The sequence below is a fragment of the Hydra vulgaris genome, chromosome 02, assembly GCF_038396675.1.
Source record: "Hydra vulgaris chromosome 02, alternate assembly HydraT2T_AEP".
Lineage (NCBI taxonomy): Eukaryota > Metazoa > Cnidaria > Hydrozoa > Anthoathecata > Hydridae > Hydra > Hydra vulgaris.
The window spans coordinates 19,872,749-19,892,735 of record NC_088921.1 but is presented as its reverse complement, the minus strand read 5'-3'; the positions used below and the strand labels follow the sequence as shown (position 1 = coordinate 19,892,735).

The window sequence follows — 19,987 nt, the reverse complement described above, 5'->3', positions numbered from 1 at the left end:
CAAGATATTTGTATTAAAAACAAAATTAATTTAATTTTCATATTGTTGCTATGGGTAACTATTGATTGCGAAGGATTAAATTGTAATTATAGACAGGAAATATCAATTAAATGTATCATGTTTTTGTTTGTGCAAATGGTTTTCATATGATAACAAAAAACTTTCATTGTTAAGCTCAAGAAAGATAAAAAGTTGGAAAAAAGGTTCAATTACACTTTTGTGGGCACGTTGACAAGTATAATGATATAATGACAAGTATTATAGTTCTTATAATGAAAGAATTAAAAATGTTTTTCCTAATATTCACCCGGTACTAGCTTTTAAACAACCTCCTAACTTACTAAGAAGACCTCTTCAAATATTGAAGTAACTAGAAAGAAGATTGGCATATTCAAATGCAAAGATATTCGGTGCAAAATTTGCAAACTATACCTTCAAGAAGTAGATAAGCTTAAAACATCTAACGGTACTATTTGGAAAATGAAAAGTCACATTATTCATTTTAAATTACTTCTTTTTATGGAGACATTAATAATAATTATATTATTTAACTATTAGTATTATTTGGAGACCAATAGATAATAGGTCTCATCATCAGACTATGAAACTAAATATTTTTACAAAAAAGTGTTTAAAAAAACTCGTTAAAGAAAACATTATATTGACGTCAATTTTTAATTTGAATAAAATGCCTCATTGATTTCTAAAAATCTATGTTTAGATATTGACCATTGTCATTGGCATTGGGTCGCGTGGGCTAGTTTATTGGTGCTGTATCTCCAAAGCTTCCCTAATTTTTTATTCAAATTTATTAGAAATTAATGCTAAAACTTTGACACCAGTCCAGTAAATATTTCCCTGACAAAATTTTTTTATAGTTTGATACACCAGAATTATTCTATTTCCCGTCCTGAATTGATTTTTAATGTTGTAAAAATCGTGTGGACATTTTCAAACCAGTTTCACATATGATTTACAGCAACTACAAGTTTATAAACACCTATATATATATATATATATATATATATATATATATATAATATATATATATATATATACTTATATTTAAGTATATATATATATATATATATATATATATATATATATATATATATATATATATATATATATATATATATATATATATATATATACTTAAATATGGAGTTTTCTTCTTGTTTCAAAGTTACTTAGCTCAAACATCAAAAAAAGTTGTCTACAGCCTTGCCCTGGATCCATCACTGCACGGCATTGAATACTTTTTTTATTGACGAAATAAAATTAAAAAAAAATAGTTTTGATTTTTTTAAATTCTTTATTAACAACCCTGCTATTTCGTCATTTCACACAAAAATCTTTACTTTGTACTTTGTATGCCTTTTACAAAAGATTGATTTTTGAATTCTTTAACAAAAATTGAAGACACGACAGTGTTTTGTTGGTGTAGACACTATAGTGTTTTTTTGATGTGTAGACACTATAGTGTTTTGTTGATTTTTTGATTAGCCATAATGTTTTCAAAATTATATTATCTTGAGTTTGTTTGTCATAAAAATTTTGATGTTTAATTTTTAAGCTTTTAAAAGAAATACCAAGGTTAAGAAGACAGCAAATATTTATCCCCATAAAGCCGAAGACTGTTCGACAATTGATGTTTTGAAATTCATAGCAGAATGGGACTTCATTATGTCTCTCCCAATACTCTCACTAAGCCCACAACTATTTCTTACTATTTTTGTGTCTGTGGCTTCGTGTGAGAAGAGACTTTTAAAATTGAAACTTATAAAGAACTACCCAGTAAACACAGATTGGTTCAGAATTGGTCAATATTTAGTCGAAAAATGGATAAAACGTTTAGCGACCTATTATTGACTAAAAACCGACGCTTGATTTGAGATGCATTTCAAACTTTTATATATATACGTTTACTAAACGTCGATCTAACGTTTAGAATATCGACTTACATTAATTAATATTGTAAACCTTTCATCGACCTTAATTAAACATAAACATTTATGGATTTAAAATCTACGCTTTATATCTTTTAATATATATGTTTATTAAACGTCGATCAAACGTTTACAAGATTGACTAATATAAGTCGTTATTCTAAACGTTTGATGACGTTTAATAAACGTTTATTATGTTATAATATAGTAATATAGCCATTGGTCAGAAGACTCGCATAACAGCTTAAGTCACGCGGTTTAAATAGGCATAATTAAAACGAAACAAAAAGCTTTTAAAAAATTATTTTTTATTGGCTAAATAATTAAATTAGACTTAAATGCGTTTTCAAGATTCACTTCCTTACAACAACTAAAAGCAAAACGACTGATAAATAAATGATAAACGAGTATCGAATGCGCCATTTTAGTTCATGGAAGCTAAAAAACTCTTATCGCGACAATCTTACCTTCCTAAATGCCTACAAATCAATGGACTCCGATGTTTTGGAAATTATTGATGGAAACATTGACACAGTTAAAAAATATGAGTTGCTGGTCTCTCGTTATGAAAGTCCTGCTGGAAGAACTTTTTTTGTAAGTTTTATAAACAGTTTAAAGCAAGACTATTTAAAGATTTCCAAAAAAAATAGTAATTTCGAAGATAAAGATCTTTTTTTATACTTTTTTAATTCTATAATTATAAGTTTAGTTCTTTTAGATAAATCATAATCATTATTTAAAATAATATCTGTTGCTTCTTTAAATGGTACAGATAACAAACAAAGATACAGAAGGTTTACAACATCATAAGATACTTTTACCTCAGTAAATGTTATACTCCAGGACTTTTTTTTTTCAACCGATGCATACAAATTTTTTAATCTTATTACATTTTTATCAAGTGTCGGTTGTACAATTTTCAAATTAATATTCGGATATATTATAACTTGGTGTTGCTATAATTGAGACAACAATTTTCTTTGGATAGCCTTTATCTGGCTTGTGTACTTATATTGCGCTGTACATGCAAGAAGGTAAAAAATCACTTGGATAAAGATGCTTGTATTCACTTGGTAAATCAATTTTTTAATAGAGTTCTCTAAATGTGGTGTGAAACATTTGGGTAACTTTTAGTGAAGGATCATTTGTAATTATTATTGTAGTTCCTATTCTTTTTTTTAAGAGCAAATCTGAAGCTTTGATTTAAACCTTTAAAGTGCATTTATCAAAAGGATAAATTTGTATGTTTTTGTTGATTGTAATTTCTCTAATTGCTGTTCTTTGAAGGAAGTAAGGATGGAATGAAGGCTAAGGTTAAGGCAAAACCACCTTTTTGGTGGTTTTGCCTTTATTTTGTACAGGAAATATATATATGGTAAATGCTTCTGAATGTCTCCATAAACAGAAGAAATTTAAAATTATATATATATATATATATATGCGAATCATCCCCCTCAAATCTTAAATATACTCGAATCATCCTCCTCAAATCTTAAAAAAAATTCCTATTTCAATTAACAATAGACTAAACCAAAACTCCTCTAATGAATATATTTTTAACTCCTACAAACACATGTTCGAAGATGCTCTTAAAAAAAACCGGATTTAAAAATTTCGAGCTAAAATTATAAAAAACAAAGTTGATTTTTTTTCATTCTTGGCAAAAAAAACAATCTGACACATTATCACAAGAAGCAGTGGATTCCCGTCCATGTAGCAGCTATACTCTGGATTTGTTGATTGGTGATTTATTTTTCCTAGCAAAAAATTAGCTCAGTAGGTTTAAGTATATCCTACCAATCCTGTGGACTGGATACTTTAATATAATTGATTCTTTGAGTTCATGGCAACAAATCAGCAAAAAATAGATGTTAATGCAACTGACTTTTTATGGTCCAAATCTTGTGACAATGCAGGAACTTTGCAACATGCTTTAAAAGAGTTATTTTTTTCAAACTAGTAAAAGTAGGGTAAAAAGAACTAGTAAAAGAAACTCGATTGGATGGTATGATGATAAGATTAACACCTTGCTTACCATGCTTCTTTTTTAGGAAAACTAAAAGTTCTCTAGTAAGCAATGATTTTGCATCTAGAAAGTTGCTCATAAGGCAATCAGTGAGCATGAGTAATCTGCTGAACATAATAATCCTATGTTATATCTTAATGTCTATCTTTTCGTTTTTTTTTTTTTTTTTAAAATCTTTATCTTTGTGAATGTGAATTCCACAACAGATCTGCTGTTATTAAGTTATATTGGAGAAAGGTCCTTTTCAACTTTAAAAAGGGTGAAGAATTGCTACAGTTTTACATTTTTACACGAAATTAGCGTAAAAAGGTATTACTGATCATTTTGCTGATTTAAAAGCTGAGGCAAGATATCTAAATAGTTAATCTACTTAATAATGTAATAAAGTAACCTAGATGAAAACTATAAAATCTTAAGAAATATCTATGTTTTGCTTTACCCTACTAAATTGTTGTAACTTTTATGCAAAATATAAAGATCTGATTGTCATTTGCTTATTCTTTGAAAACTAATTATTTGTTTGTAAAAAAGTAACATTTTTAATATTTAAAAATTAACATAAGCCACAAAAAGCAATATAAAAAAATCGTGTTAAAGTACTAACATATTTTTTGGGACAGAAGATGAGAAGAATAATGAATAATTAGAAAAATTAGCCTGACTTGCAACACTACACTGCAGATTAGACAAATAGCCTGACTTGCAGCACTACACTGCAAGTCAGGTTATTTGTCAGTCGATGTAAGTACTGAAGCCCCCGCCAGCAGGCTATTTTAGTATGATGCAACACTGCTCACCTAAATCAGCAGTATAAGATATATATATATATATATATATATATATATATATATATATATATATATATATTTATTTATATATATATATATATATATATATATATATATATATATATATATATTTATTTATATATATATATATATATATATATATATATATATATATATATATATATATATATATATATATATATATATATATATATATATTATCAGAAAGGTTCCTGATGAAACTACTGATGGTGAAACAACTTGTTGAAGAAAATTAGATAAGTATTTTACTAATTTATTTTTGCTCTGTTTTTTAAGAACATTGAGCACTCTATTTGTAGAATACACAAGCATAATTTAAGTATATATATTTTTTGTTAATTCACCTCCCCAAGGCTGAGATGACCACTTAAGACAAGCAGGCTCCTTAATTGTGGCTATATCCCTCTCTCAACTCTATAACTCCGAGACACACACCTTGATGAACAAGCCCCCTGCGCAGAGAAACAAGTTGAGCGCAGTACCACCAGGGACATTGTGGGGATCGAACTCGGAACCTCTCTCAGTTATTTTAATTAAGTTACATTGTTGATAAAATCGACAATCAAACAATAAAAACAAAATTATTTACGTCAGGATTTTAAAATTGCCCATAAATTTTCAATGGGTTAAGGTCCGGACTTTGTGGCGGCCATTTAAGGATGTTAACTTTACTTTTTTTTGAGGAACTGTTGTGCCACTTTGCTGATGTGTTTTGATTCGTTGTCTTGTTGAAAAAAGAATTTGCAATCTAAATTCAATTCTTTAGCTGATTGACATAAATTTTTGAAGGCAAATCAACATACAATTGTCCTGTCATTATACCTTCAACATTCACCAGTAATCCCACACCATTTGAAGCAAAGCATCCCAAACCATAATTGAGCCACCTCCATGCTTGACAGTTTTTTAAAAATTTCTTTCTAAGAGTGCATCAAAAGGTCTGCACCAAACTCTTTGTCATTGTTTAAAGCCAAATATTTGACATTTACTCACATCCGACCATAACACTGAGTTCCAAAATGCTTCACCCTTGTTAATATGCAGTTTTGCAAACGCTAAACGTTTTTTTTTGCTTAGACCACTAATGAAGGATTTACTTTTCTGAAGACAGTTTATTAAACCACTTGAATTAAGTCTTTTCTGTACAGTTCGACTGGAAACATTTAATTTAAGATTTTCAACAATCTGTCTTGAGGCTTTTTGTTGAATTTTTTTTTGCTATCCATGCAATTAGCATATCATTTCGTGTTGAAGTCTTACCTGGGCGACCACATCTTTTCTGATTTTTAACAGAACCAGTTGTTTCATATTTTATACACATCTTTCTAAAACCACTTATTGATATTTGATATTTTTCAGCACATTGCTTGTAAGTTAGGTCTTTTTTTCAATCAGAAATGAGCCGAGATCTGATGTCCAATGAATAATTTTGATGATAAACCATTATTATTATTAGTTTTACTTTTTCTAAAAATAAATTCCAAAAAATAGTTTAAAATGCTTATTTTTAATAACTTTAAAATGTTTTTAATAATAATCATTTTTAATAATTTGACAAAATAATAAAAATGATTATGAAATAAAATATTTTGACAAAACATTTTATTTCATAATAAAAACTCAGATGTTTCTTACTTTTTGTAAGATGGCTAATTTCATTTAAAAGAGTTACTTTTGCAATCAGTTAAAAAGAGTTATAAATATATTTGTTTTTCTTTGGAATCAAATTTGAAAAAAAAAACCTAAAATTATTGCAGTTATGTAGATCCTGATGTAAATAATTTTGTTTTTATTGTTTGATTTTCGATTTTATCAACAATGTTACTTAATTTTGTCCATGACTGCATATATATCAGGGATGCGGAGTCCCGAAAGGACTTCGGCTTTATATCTCTACTTTTTCCAAGTCTCTAGTGTCCAGAAGCTCTAAACATATTTGTTGATTTATGATCTGCTATAAGAAAAAAATTCATGAGATTTAATGACTTGAAACTTATTGTTTTTAAGCCTGGAGTCCCGGAGTCCTTGCCATTATTTGAAGGACTCCGGGTTCAAAAAATGATTGTTCCTCTAACCTAAAAGTCTCAATTTTTTTCCTATTATTAGTCCATAAACTTATTTATATTTTTAGAGCTCCTGGATACCAAAAACTAGGATAAAGTAATCTTTTTGTAACTTTCAAATCCGGAGTCCTTTTTGAGACCCTGCATCCCTGATATATATATATATATATATATATATATATATATATATATATATATATATATATATATATATATATATATATAATATATATATATATATATATATATTAGAGTATTTGTTTTTAAGAAAATTTTTGAATTTCAATATACTACCACTTGAAATGTGGGTCATTGGTGTGAAAAATATTAGCCTGATTGGATCACTATTCCTCTCCCAATCTTCATTTAGTTTTTAAAAATGGTCAAAAAATGCAAAAAAATGTTTATACTCAGAAGCCTTGGGGAAATTTATAATAAAAAAATTTTGAACTGATTTTCTTTTATAATACAAGTATGGATCTATATTTTTAAAAAAAAAGGGTAGTTAAGGCAGAATAAAATTGCCTTATTTTTTTTTTGTGCGATCAAAAGTGTTAAAAACGTGAAAAAAGTGAATTTTTTAGCTTAAATACTTAGTAATATATTTATAAAATAACATATAGTAAAATACCTTATTTAAGACTTTTTATTTTGAATTTGATCAATTGATTTAAAATTTTTGTCATAATACCAATTCTACTTTAGATTTATATATACATAGCTATTAAACATTAGGATTTATATATACATAGCTATTAAACATTGCTAATATTTTTTGAGCTACATATAATATTATGAGTTTAAACAATTTTCAACTCTATACAAAAAGAAATGATAACTTAATAAGTAGTAAGGTTTTTTAATATATTATGGTTTTAAATTTTGCTGTGATTTAGCAAAATCTTTGATGATCTTAATGCTTTATTGTGTGTACAAATATTGAAGTAGAAGAGTTAGCAAGCCTCTAACCTTTTGCTTATCCAACCCTATTCTATCAAATATCAAATATGAGAATTGATAAAGAAAGTGGCACGATTGTAGAATTGAGATTCTAGGTATGTTTATAAAATAATTTATTACTGCTTCCATTGCATCTGGTTTGGCACAAACATCTTTGTATAGACGTATTTTATGCATTGATAAAATATCCAGGTGGCCTTGTCAGATTGCAAATAGCATTTTGTATAAAAACATTATATGAATTCTGTCATGATATTTTTTTCTTCTAAAAGTAGTTTATCTTTTTGAACAAACTTAATCTTATTCGAAAGGAGTTGCAATTTGAGAGAATGTAAGGCTTTTCCAAGGAACTATGCATAAAGGAGAGCTCCTGGTTTCCTCATTTCCATCAACTCCAGAAGACAAACAACAACTAGCTTAGCAAGTTATTTTCTCTCTGAAAACTTTTTCACTTTTGATCATTGCAGAAATAGGGAGACTCAATTGCTGAACACTCAATAATAGTTTCTTTTGTCTTACCCTAAATGATTTTTTATCATCACTAGTATCATAATGAAAATCAGCAGTTTCAGTATCTTTGAGTTTTTTAAATAAAAGATTGCCTGGTCTAGAAGTCTTGATTTGTGTCACAACATTACAAAAGTGAAGAATCTTCAGCTCTGATTCATGGTGTATATAAGCTAGAAAAAAAAGATTGATATCTAGATCATTTACAATTCTAAGAAGTGAACCCTATTTAGTATAAGTATTACTAAAGTTGTATTAAAGCATTACCTTCCTTCTTTTGGTGTCATAGTCCACAAAGAAATTCACCACAACTTTATACTGAAAACTTTAACTAACAAATGCTGCAATAGCAACACAACCACTATAAACATCTTTAGAAATCGTTCATGTAACGGATTTTATAAAATTTATTTATTTTCTTCTTGTCCAGTACCCATGTTCAAAGTCTGAATCATTTGATATTTCAGTATCATATTTATCTAAACTTATTTTCTGTTCTATACTTACCATTCAGAGTATTGTTTTTTCTTTTGAAAGTTTTCTTTCTAATATTCATTTTAACATTTCTTTTTGTATAGAATTAAAAATTCCTTAATCTCTCAGAATATTATATGTAGCCCAAATAAAAATTATTAACTATATATATATAAATCCTTTATGCACTTTGCAGTATATAAAAATGATATTGATAAAACTATAGCATTTTTATTTGATATATAAAATACGTTTGTATACAAATAAGAGTATACAGCAATTTATTTGAGTAAAATAATAAATTACCTGATAATGCTGGATTAAATTCTCCGATGAGAAAAAATAACCTTGTCTTGACCTAAGATCTATTTCTTCATCACTGTTTTTATTTCTTTATTGTTCATCGTAAAAAATACATAAATGTAAAAAAAAAAAAGAAAAAAAAAAAGAACTTTAATAAAAAAAAAAAAAGAGAAAAAAAAAGAGATTAATTTAAACGAACCATAAAGTTCTCCTTAAAACTTTCATTAGGTTAATAAGTATTTTATTTAATTTTTTTATAGTCTAAAGTAGAATTGATATTACAACATAAATATTATAAAATAATTTTTTCAAATTCAAAAAATTTATTTTACTATTCAAATAATTTAAGCTAAGAACTTTACTTTTTATACGTTTTTAGCACAAGAAACTTTACCACACAAAAAACAGCAAAATCAGTTTTATTCTGCCTTAACTACCCTTTTTATCTACAAAAAAATCCATGCCTGTATTATAAATAAAATCAGTTCAAAATTTTTTTATTATTGCTTTTCCCAAAGCTTCTGAGTATAGACTTTTTTTTGCATTTTTCTATTTTAGTTTTTAAAAGCTAAATAGGCACTGGGGAGGCACAAAAGTGAAACAATCAGGCTAATATTTTTCCAAAGTCATTTAAACACCATGTATGTATGTATGTATGTATGTATGTATGTATGTATGTATGTATGTATATATATATATATATGTATACATATATATATATGTATATATATATATATGTATATATATATATGTATATATATATATATGTATATATATATATATATGTATATATATATATATGTATATATATATATATATATGTATATGTATATATGTGTATATATATATATATATATATATATATATATATATATATATATATATATATATATATATGAATTATTTTATAATTAAATTTTTATTTTAGATTTTAGTAAACAAAAAGTTACGTTTTTAAACTAAAAATGAAAAATAGGGAATTTAACAAGATTTTTTGATTATAATTTTTTTTACCTATGTTTTTTTATAAAATGAATATTATTTTTGAAATTTGTATATGATTTTGCTTCATTTGAGACCCAACTTGACATAATTTTGAAAAACTTTTTTTTTTATATTATTAGGGACCTGTTTGATGTATAAGGGCCTTGTGGCACCCGTAAAAATATTTTTTATTCAAAAATTTTTTAAATCCAGTATTATTTTATTATATGAAACACATTTAGGGGTTGTCAGCTGACATTTTCAAAAAAAGTTGTTTTTAGCACCACCCTAATATATATATATATATATATATATATATATATATATATATATATATATATATATATATATATATATATATATATATATATATATATAATATATATATAGGGGAGAGTGGTGTACCTTGGAGGCACGTTAATTGTGCTGCCATCTTAAGTGATGAATTCAAACTGAAATTTTAGTTGCATGTATTGGTCTCTAAAGGCTCATAATAAGTTATTTTCCCACGGCTTACACATTTGTTGTTGCAATAAAAACAAAAGTATGTTCCGGTACCAAAGAGTAATTTTTTTAGAGCGCATTCTTTTTTTCTACAACTGTAGGTATAAACTTTGTTTTAAAACTGATTATCAAAAATTGTAAAACAGGTTTTCAGCTGCATTTATAGATGCTTGAAGCTGCTTAACTCCTAACCTATAAACATATGGTAGCGGTTTTGTAAAAACTGTGGTAGCAGTGTACCTTGGAGGTAGCTAATGTATATATATCAAAAAAATTTTATTTTATTTTATATATAACAAAATAGTTCATTTATTATAAAGTTATCAAATAAGTATAATGAATAAATAACATATTTACATTTATGAATAAATAATCAATATAATCATTATTACTACATATTAATTTATTGTATTATTATTGTATGTAGTATACTTATAAAATTTGTAATTATATAAATGACATACTTCTGGGATGTATTATCTTTGTAATAGGTAGTTGAAATCGCATGTCCCAACATACCAACGCTCCATCACTAGTTCCACAAGTTATCCAACATTGAAGAGGATCAATAACATAGCTTGTAATCAAACCTTCAAAATAATTTATAAAATTTAGAATATTTAAATTTATAAACAAATCTTTTATAACAATTCCTATACTACGCTTAAAACAGTGTTTATTTTTAAGTACACACCTGATTATTAAACAATTTAAAATAGCCAATCAGATTATTTATTACATGTGCACCAATCAAATCACTTGTGCATTTTAGTTTAAATATTAAAATCATATAATGTAAAATCAAAAAATAGGTAATGTTTAATAAATAAAAAGTTTTAATGTTTATTAATAATATAAAATCAAGAATAACTTTTTAAAAAATAAATTTTATAGACCAAGCATTTTGTACCTCAATAAATCATTATACCTAATGTTAGATCATTTTTTAGTTTCCACGCATATTTATCTTTTGGCAGACGCAAATCCCAACCACACATGTAACCATGGACAGTAGCATATGTAATAATCCACTGACTTCCTAGAAACATCAAACAACTTTAAAATGCAAAACTAAGTTACGAGAGTAAAAAACAAAATAAAGAAGTTATGTTAAGAATAATGTTATATCAATTAAATAAAGTTGTTGCTAGGGTAGCCAGGGTAGGGTAGCCATATAACTAGCTAGTACTCTATTAGGGTAATGAAAAATTAAAAGTTTGAAAGATTAATTTTGTTATGTTTACTTTTTGAAAAAAATTTACCTAGTTACCATAATGGAATAAAAAAATTATGAGTAGTAACTATAATGCAATTTTCATAAAGTTGCGCCTTATAACCGAAATGTTCATAAAATTCATAAAGTTACGCCTAGTAAACAAAATGCAATGTTCATAAAGTTACATCTAGTAAACAAAATGGAATGTTCATAAAGTTACACCTTGTAAACAAAATGCAATGTTCATGAAGCAATGACTAGTAATTATAATGTTAATAAAATTATGACTAGTAACCAAAATGCATCATTTTAACAATAGACTTTGTAAAATCATTCAAGTTTTAAGTATTTTACAATAGACTTGAATGAACAAACAATAAAAAAAAAAGTTATATATAAAATATTATTTCAAATATACACTTAAAGTTTAAATTTTATGGTAAGTATGGACAGCAACTGTATTACTATTCTAATTTTCCTCTAGTCTAGTCAACCATGGATACTATAGCTTATTTTAGATTTTTTTTTTCCAAAAATTATTCTTAACATACTAAAATATCAAATGTGTCCACATTAATACCATAATTTAAAAATAAATAAAAACAAAGAATTTAAAAAAAAAAACGCAATAAAAATATATTTAAAAAAAAATTATTCTTTTTTACATAATTTAATAATATGTTAAATAATTAAACCTAATTGAACCTTTTAGAAAAGGAAAGAAATAAAGTTTAGATAAATAAATTTTTATATAGTTTAGAATATATATTTTTATAAAAAAAAAACTAAGACATAATAAGCAGAGAGCTTGCTAAACTGATAACAGCCTTATGGTTCAAAGCAAAAAGTCAATTTAAACCACCAGTTACAATTTTGGAAAAATCATTTTCAAAAAAAATTAAGAGACTATGAATAAAAACATCTAAGAAGCAACCAATAAAAAAAAATTAACTAAGATAGTCACTTGGATATCATCACATGTACTCATACAAACCGCATCATTATGCAAGATAGGTTGTTGCACATGTTGATTGTTCATGCCTTCTATTAAAAAAGATTCCTGTACTTGATCTTCTTTAGCTTTGACTTAAAAAGAAAGAGATTTCTACAATTCAAATCCAAAAAAAACAATTATTGAAGCTAAGAAATGTAATAACAAAAACATAATTGGAATAAGAGATTCAACTAATACCAACACACGTCGGTCAGGGGGTATTCATGCTTATCATGAAAAACTCTTAGGACATGAATGCTATTGGTTGATTTGCATGAAACATCAAACTAAGACATTTAATTATATCACTTATAATAGCAAGGATAGATTTACTGGATACACTGATACACTGGATTAGTTTACAAAAATTTTAGTTTGTAAATGATACGGCAATAAAATATAATCATACACCCCTACCAGATGGAGAGGAAATTCTAAAACTTGATGAGAAAGACATAAAAAGCTTATCTACTAACATTTATCTTACTTATAGATATGTAAATGCTATCAAATCAAGAAAACTTTGTACAAATCTTGCAAATCTGAAATGTGGATCACTATCTTAATCTTGCTTTCAAAAAGTTTTTTTGATGTTTTTGTAGACAAGAAACCATAACCTTAATACAGTTTTTACTAAAGGTTTGACTTTGATGTTTTTGTAGACAAGAAACTATAAACTTACATACAGTGAGCTGGAAATCTTGAAGATATTAGTTGAGTTTTGTGTCAAAATGTAATTTAAACTTTAATTTGAATTAACCAAGGAACATTTTGTTTAAACTTGAAATTCTTAGACACTTCCAGTCAATATGGTGAATATTATAACAAAATATATAAACTAGAACTTGGTGATCCATAGTGAGTGTATTCTAATTACACTATTGACTACCTCTAAGGAAATTGAAAGAAAATTTGTTGTTGAGATTTTACAAATCCAAGGAAATTATGAGCTAGGAGACATTGTTGTTTGAAAAAACTCCAAAGATTAACTTTGATGCAACTCCTTTAAGAATTTCTTGGAATCTAAAAGAAAACTAAGAACCAATATTTACATCTTACTAAAGCTGAGATCTCAAAGTACTTCGAAAATCCATTTAAAATCCCTAAAGGTGTATTATGGAAGCATCTACCATTGTTTATGGCTAAGAAACAAGAGATTGATTTATTAAAACTAATATGATACAATGGGCTGAATTTACCTTTTCAAATCAAAGAAAGGATGTTCTTAAAATAATGTAACTAAGAAATAAATAAAAATAGTCTATTTTGTATTTTAAGTTTTTTTTGTGCTAACTTTCCCAACTTTGACATTTGACGTAAAACCAGTAACGTTACTTAACGTTATTTAACATACCAGTATTGTAAACATTAAAATATTATATATTATATTGTAAACATTAAAATATACCAATATTTTAATGTTTATACTGGTGTCAAATTGACTTTTTTGCTCACAAAAACAAATGTACCAGTTATTATATTTTTGAATTTATTCTGTGGTTTGCTAAATGAGAAGTTAGTACATTTCAAATAAAATATTTCACAAAAAACAGTTTTTTGATTAAAATTATAACTTATAAAGTTATAAATTTATTAGCAAATTAAACAATATGAGGTGGAGTAATTTTTTGATGAAAAACAATGATGGCAGTATTTCATTTTATGATAATAATGAAAAACGATGATTGCATTAATTCATTTGTTCAGAGATAGGTGAGGTTAGGGGGAGGGGGAGAGATAGGGGGAGGCTGTTTCCAGGCTCTAATCATTAAGAAGGTATAAACCGATTCTGACAAAACAACCTCATTTATTAATTGACCATTTATATATTATTTGTCCATTTGACAAAAGTTTGAATAGAAAATAATTTAGAGATTATACTTTTGTGAAAAAATAAAAAAAATTTTAATGATATACTACATAACTTAAAGTATCAAAACATTTTCAAGTTAAATAACACTCAAATTAAAATTTAATTTTGCAATAGTGTTTTTTATAAACTAAGCAATGTTTTTTATAAACCAAGCAAATGTTTTATAGTACTAACCATATTGCACCTTATTGCTCATCTATTATATAAACTTTTGAAAACTTTTCAGTAATTTAAAACGACTACTTTTTTAAAAATCTGTTTCAAAAAATAATTATTTCAGTTATTTCAAAAGCCATTGAAAATTTAAAATTTTTTAGATCCAACAAAAAAGCAGCTTATATCCGACATTAAAGTAGTTTATATCCAACATAAAAGTAAATTTTAAAGTTCAAAACATCTTGTCAAAGTTTGACGTTTTATTTTTAAAAATAAAACGTCAAACTTTGACAAGATGTTTTGAACTTTAAAACTTTTAATTTTAAAAAAAAACAAGATGTTTTGAAACATCAAACTTTTATTTTTTAAAAAAAAAAACTTTTTTTTTTTTTTTTTTAAATAAAAGTTTGAAGTTTTATAAAAGTTTTATAGCAATATAAAATCATTCAAAGTTTAATTATAACTGTGGTTTGAGTTGTGGTTTGTGGTAAGAGTATTATAACTGTGATTTGAGTTGTGGTTTTTAGTAAGAGTATTATAACTGGGGTTTGAGTTGTGGTTTGTGGTAAGAGTTTTATAATCTTTAGCAGCAATATAATTAATTTACTCACCTTTACAGTTTTAATTTCTGTCTAGACATCTGTCTAATTTTGTATATTGGTCTTGTAAATTCTTGTAGTTCTGATTAAATATTTCCTATTTTTATCTGAGGCTGACGAGTTAGTGTTGCATGAAGATAACAGATTTATTCTGTTTATTACCATTTAAGAAATATTTGTCATTTTCTTACTTAAAGTTTTTTTCGCATGAAATAACTTTTTGAAAAACATTTTTTCTCAAAACGGTATCTCTTGTTATAAATATGAATTTAGTAAAAAAAAAAAATTTTGCAATAAAAAAGAGTTTTAACAATACTTTAATTTTAAAATCTATCAAATAAATAAAAAAATATTATGATTAACTTTATATACACCTTAAAGAAGAAAAACTTTATTTTTAAACTACAGTAAGTTGGAGTTTGGATTAATTTGCGTGCCTATATAGGTATACTAGTCAAAAAAACTGGCATAAATATGTCATATATAATAAGAAATATTTAAATATTGTAATAAATATAAAAAAAATGTAAATGGTAATACAAAATTAATATAGTAGAGTAAAAAGTTAAAATTTGTTCTAATTTAAGATACATTTACACTAAACACAGAGTTTTAAAATTAATAAACCAATAGGCATAATATCATATCAGTTAAAAAAGGGTTGGAAATGATCATGGAAGTTGCAAATACTTCTAGATAACGCCTTAAATGACATAAAAAGTCATTTTAAATGTTAAAAAAAACTTATTGAACTAAAATTATACAAGAAATTGTTCTCATTTATTTAAAACTTTTTCTTTATTTCATTTTTATATTAATTAATAACAATGTTGTAACATTATTAAAAAAAAACCTGTATCATAAAATTGCATATCTACAGCACGTCCGTCCTCTTGAACATCTAGCTTCTTCTCTATTAGTAAAGGCACATTGTTACCAGTAGCATTTGTGTCTACCCTAAATACATTTGAAAAAAAAATTTCATTTTATAAAGATTGGTGGCAGGTATTGCGGTGTATGTGTATTGTGTTTGTATGGTGTATGGTTCAAAGGTGTTACCATGAGATTACAGAAAGATTAGAGGCAATAACAACAACATAGTAAGAAAAATTAGTTTTAGCAAATAATAATCTAAATACATAAGTACAAAAATAAATCACAAATCTAAATTTTCAATTATTTAAAATTTACAAATATATTGACTGATTGTTTTGTAAACAGGTGTAGCAAAGTGTAACACCTTTGAATTTGACTGGGGCTTGGGAAATAGTCATAATAAGATACAATATATAAACAACAATATAGCTAAATTTATTTCAAAATCAAAATAACAAATTTAAATGTATAAAAGAAAAAAAAAAATACATTTTTAAATAAATTTATGAAGAATCCCTTAAGAATGTGATAAAGTAAAAAATGAAGCTGCACTGTTATAATAGAAACTGAGCTGATATGGTATATATCTTTTTAACTATTATTAACACAGCTTTAACTAAAGTTGTTATTTGAATGGTTTCCTTATTTTTTTGTTTTGTTTTTGTTAGTTTACAAAAATTAATTTATCGTTTTTTTTTTAAATATAGGGGTATGTGTTATTAAGGAAGTAGAACTTACGAAAAAAATAGGTCATTATCACTTTTTAATTTTTTAAAATGAATTATATCAGCAAAACCTTAAAGCAACATAAAACACAAACTAGTTACATTATCAATTGGTATTTAAAAGGAGAACTACATTTTGTAAAATATTATGTGAACCAACTAAGCCATCTTTAAACCTTAAAGCTTCATATAACATTGAGAGTGTTGTTATACATCATATCTTTTACTCCTGGTTTCGGGAAAAACAAGTTGGTTCAAGTATACATATGCAGATTTATAGCTTACGGTGTAGGCAGGTATAAGGTAGGTGTAGGCAGGTATAAAGTAGCGTCTATGCACTAAAGATTTTTATTACAGTTTTTTACTTCTTTTCAGATTTTTACTTTCTTTTTAGCTATGTAGATTAAAGTTAACTTTAATTTTTATTTATAAAATAAATTTAAAAAAAGTTACAAACAACAAACCTGAACACATGTATAGAAGCATCATCAGAAGAACATGCCAATGTTGTTGAACTCTGACAAAATGTCAAGCAGTTAATTTTACCAACTTTGAAAATAATATTTTAACTTTAAGTATTTTTATGTCAATTTTTCAAAGTTAAAAATTCTCAAAAACAGCTTACTTTGTTTGGTGTAAGTAAACTTTGAACGTGTTGTATAACCTTTTCCATCAAGTTTTTGAGTATCCCATATTTTAACTGTTGAATCATCAGAAGCAGTTACAAAAAAACTGTAGTCTTCATTTGTAATGACTCTAAACAAAAATAAAGTTAAATCTCTCAATTAGAAAAACTCAAACTAAACCTAATATATAAATAAATATATATATACATATAGAATAGGATATAGGAAAAATGAGGTTGGCAATTTAATGCCGACCTTGAACTGTTAAAGGCTGGCATCAGGTCAGCAAAAATAATTGACACAAAGAGGTTATCATAAAACACAGAAATGAGGTTGGCAATTTTTTGCCGACCTCAAACACAATTTATTAATTAATTAATTCTTCAATTTATGAAGAATTAATTAATTTTAAAAACCTATTTCTTTTACTTTTCTCTTGCTATTCTAATCTTCTTGCTATTATTAACTTTTGAAGTTCTACTCTACCTTTTATATTTAAATTTTGAACTCAACCTTTTATATAAATTTATTCAGCTGGAAATTATTTATAATTAACATGAGAAATTAAAAGTATTTTTTATTTCAAAAAAATTACTAAGAAAGATTCTCTCCCTATTACCTTTCTTTCAAGTTGCAGGAGGACGAGTGAGAAAAAGAAAACTAATGTAATATTATACTTTTATTACATACTATTAGTTGTATTTTAAATCTGTTTGCAATACAACTTTGTACAACGCTTTGGCAATATTTTCATTCATCTGGTAAGTTGTAGTAGTTGTTCAACCACAACTAAGGCAGAATCAAGATGTCTGTCAAATAATTTGATTGATGAAGTAGCTCCATGAACAGTTATATTCATTACTTCTTCATCTGCTACAGAGTTTTCGTGTCTTACACAATATTTTAATAAAACTCAATTTAACCATCAATGAGCAGCCATGGTGCAGTGGAAGCTCACTTGCCTCAGAAACAAAAGATCTGTGGTTCAAACCCCACCTCTGGGCAAGTTTTGAGACATTGGTTAGGAAGGAGACGTGAACTTCTTATTAAATGCTTATCCGTGGGGCTCTGTGATAAGACCGTAAGGACTTCTTGGGGCATCTAAATAAAATTAAAAAAAAAGAAAAAAAGAAATTTGTGCTGTTTTTTTACGGTGTTCTTATTTATCATTATTTTTAACCTGATGCGAAACAGCAGTTGTAGATACTGATAAAAGAAACTATTGAGTGTAAATGATGCTAACAAACACAGCCATATCACAAATCTCTTTTATATTTTCCTCTGATAAATTTGGAATGGTTTCCAACAGTAAACACATTTTTGAGGTAATACAATGATTTTGTCATTAGTCTTGCATGATGCAGTGAATCAGGAATACAAAGTTCCAAGCTCTTTTTTTTGAGAAACTGCCATCAATGATAGTTCAACTAAATCCTGATAATTCTTTCTTGATTTACCATCCTAAAATTAAAAGATATACACATTTATAGTTTTACATATTTTAATTGTACAAAACAGATTATCAAAATTATTTTTATTGAGCCACAACAAACAATGCAGTTGCAACTAGTTGTACTAACCTTTTTTTTGTACTTATTTGTAACAACCTTTTTGTAGATCATATTATCTATTACATCTCTGTAGAACTGTTCAAGATGTTGCTTAAAAAAGTTCTTAATTTCAATACTTTTTAATGAAAATGTGTCTTTTTTCAAGATTGCTCCAGACTGATTTTAAGAATTAAAAGACCTGGTTGTTTGGACCAGATTTTTTGCTACCTAGATAAATCTTGTTCAAGTGGGCATATGTTTTTTCAAAATATCATGTCTACAGACAAGGAGAAATAGTGGCAGCCCAAGCTTGTGTCATTTTTGTTATGACTCCTTGGTTTTTTCCAGTGTTGAAAGCATTAGTGTCAAAACATATACACTGAATATGATGACTGATGCCAATATATTCTATTAAATTATAAACTGCTTTATACTGCTTTTCTCCAACACTTGACTCAATATGATAAATGTCTAGTAGCTCATTTTTCCAGTTCACATTCATTAATACAGCTTCATCTTTCTCTTGTGCCTGAAATAGTATCTATGTATTTTTTAAATAGCTTTCCATCAAAATTAATAGAAATCAGCTTATATGTGGAATTAGTCAAGTCTTATGAACTAACATTTTGAGCTTCTAAGCAAATCACTTTATCTAAGAGAATAGCTCGAAGAGATAATGAATTGGATTATTTCTCATTATTTCTTCTCCTGAGATAGCTATAACACTTCTTATGATAGCAGTGTGCTGGTTGGCAGAAAGTACTTTTCCTAC

The 19,987-nt window shown here is 26.2% G+C and overlaps 1 protein-coding gene across 1 annotated transcript in view; it reads right to left on the bottom strand.

Annotated features, from left to right (window-relative positions):
- The window catches only part of LOC100208429 (phosphoinositide 3-kinase regulatory subunit 4), a 99,498-nt gene that overhangs the window by 20,926 nt on the left and 58,585 nt on the right, over nt 1-19,987 (bottom strand). Inside the window, exons 23-27 of the mRNA XM_065790276.1 lie at nt 17,665-17,795; nt 17,504-17,588; nt 16,292-16,395; nt 11,529-11,639; nt 11,065-11,190 (exon numbers count right to left, since the gene is read on the bottom strand). Coding sequence (XP_065646348.1) covers nt 11,065-11,190; nt 11,529-11,639; nt 16,292-16,395; nt 17,504-17,588; nt 17,665-17,795 — 557 coding nt within the window. The remainder of the gene's footprint in view (nt 1-11,064; nt 11,191-11,528; nt 11,640-16,291; nt 16,396-17,503; nt 17,589-17,664; nt 17,796-19,987) is intronic.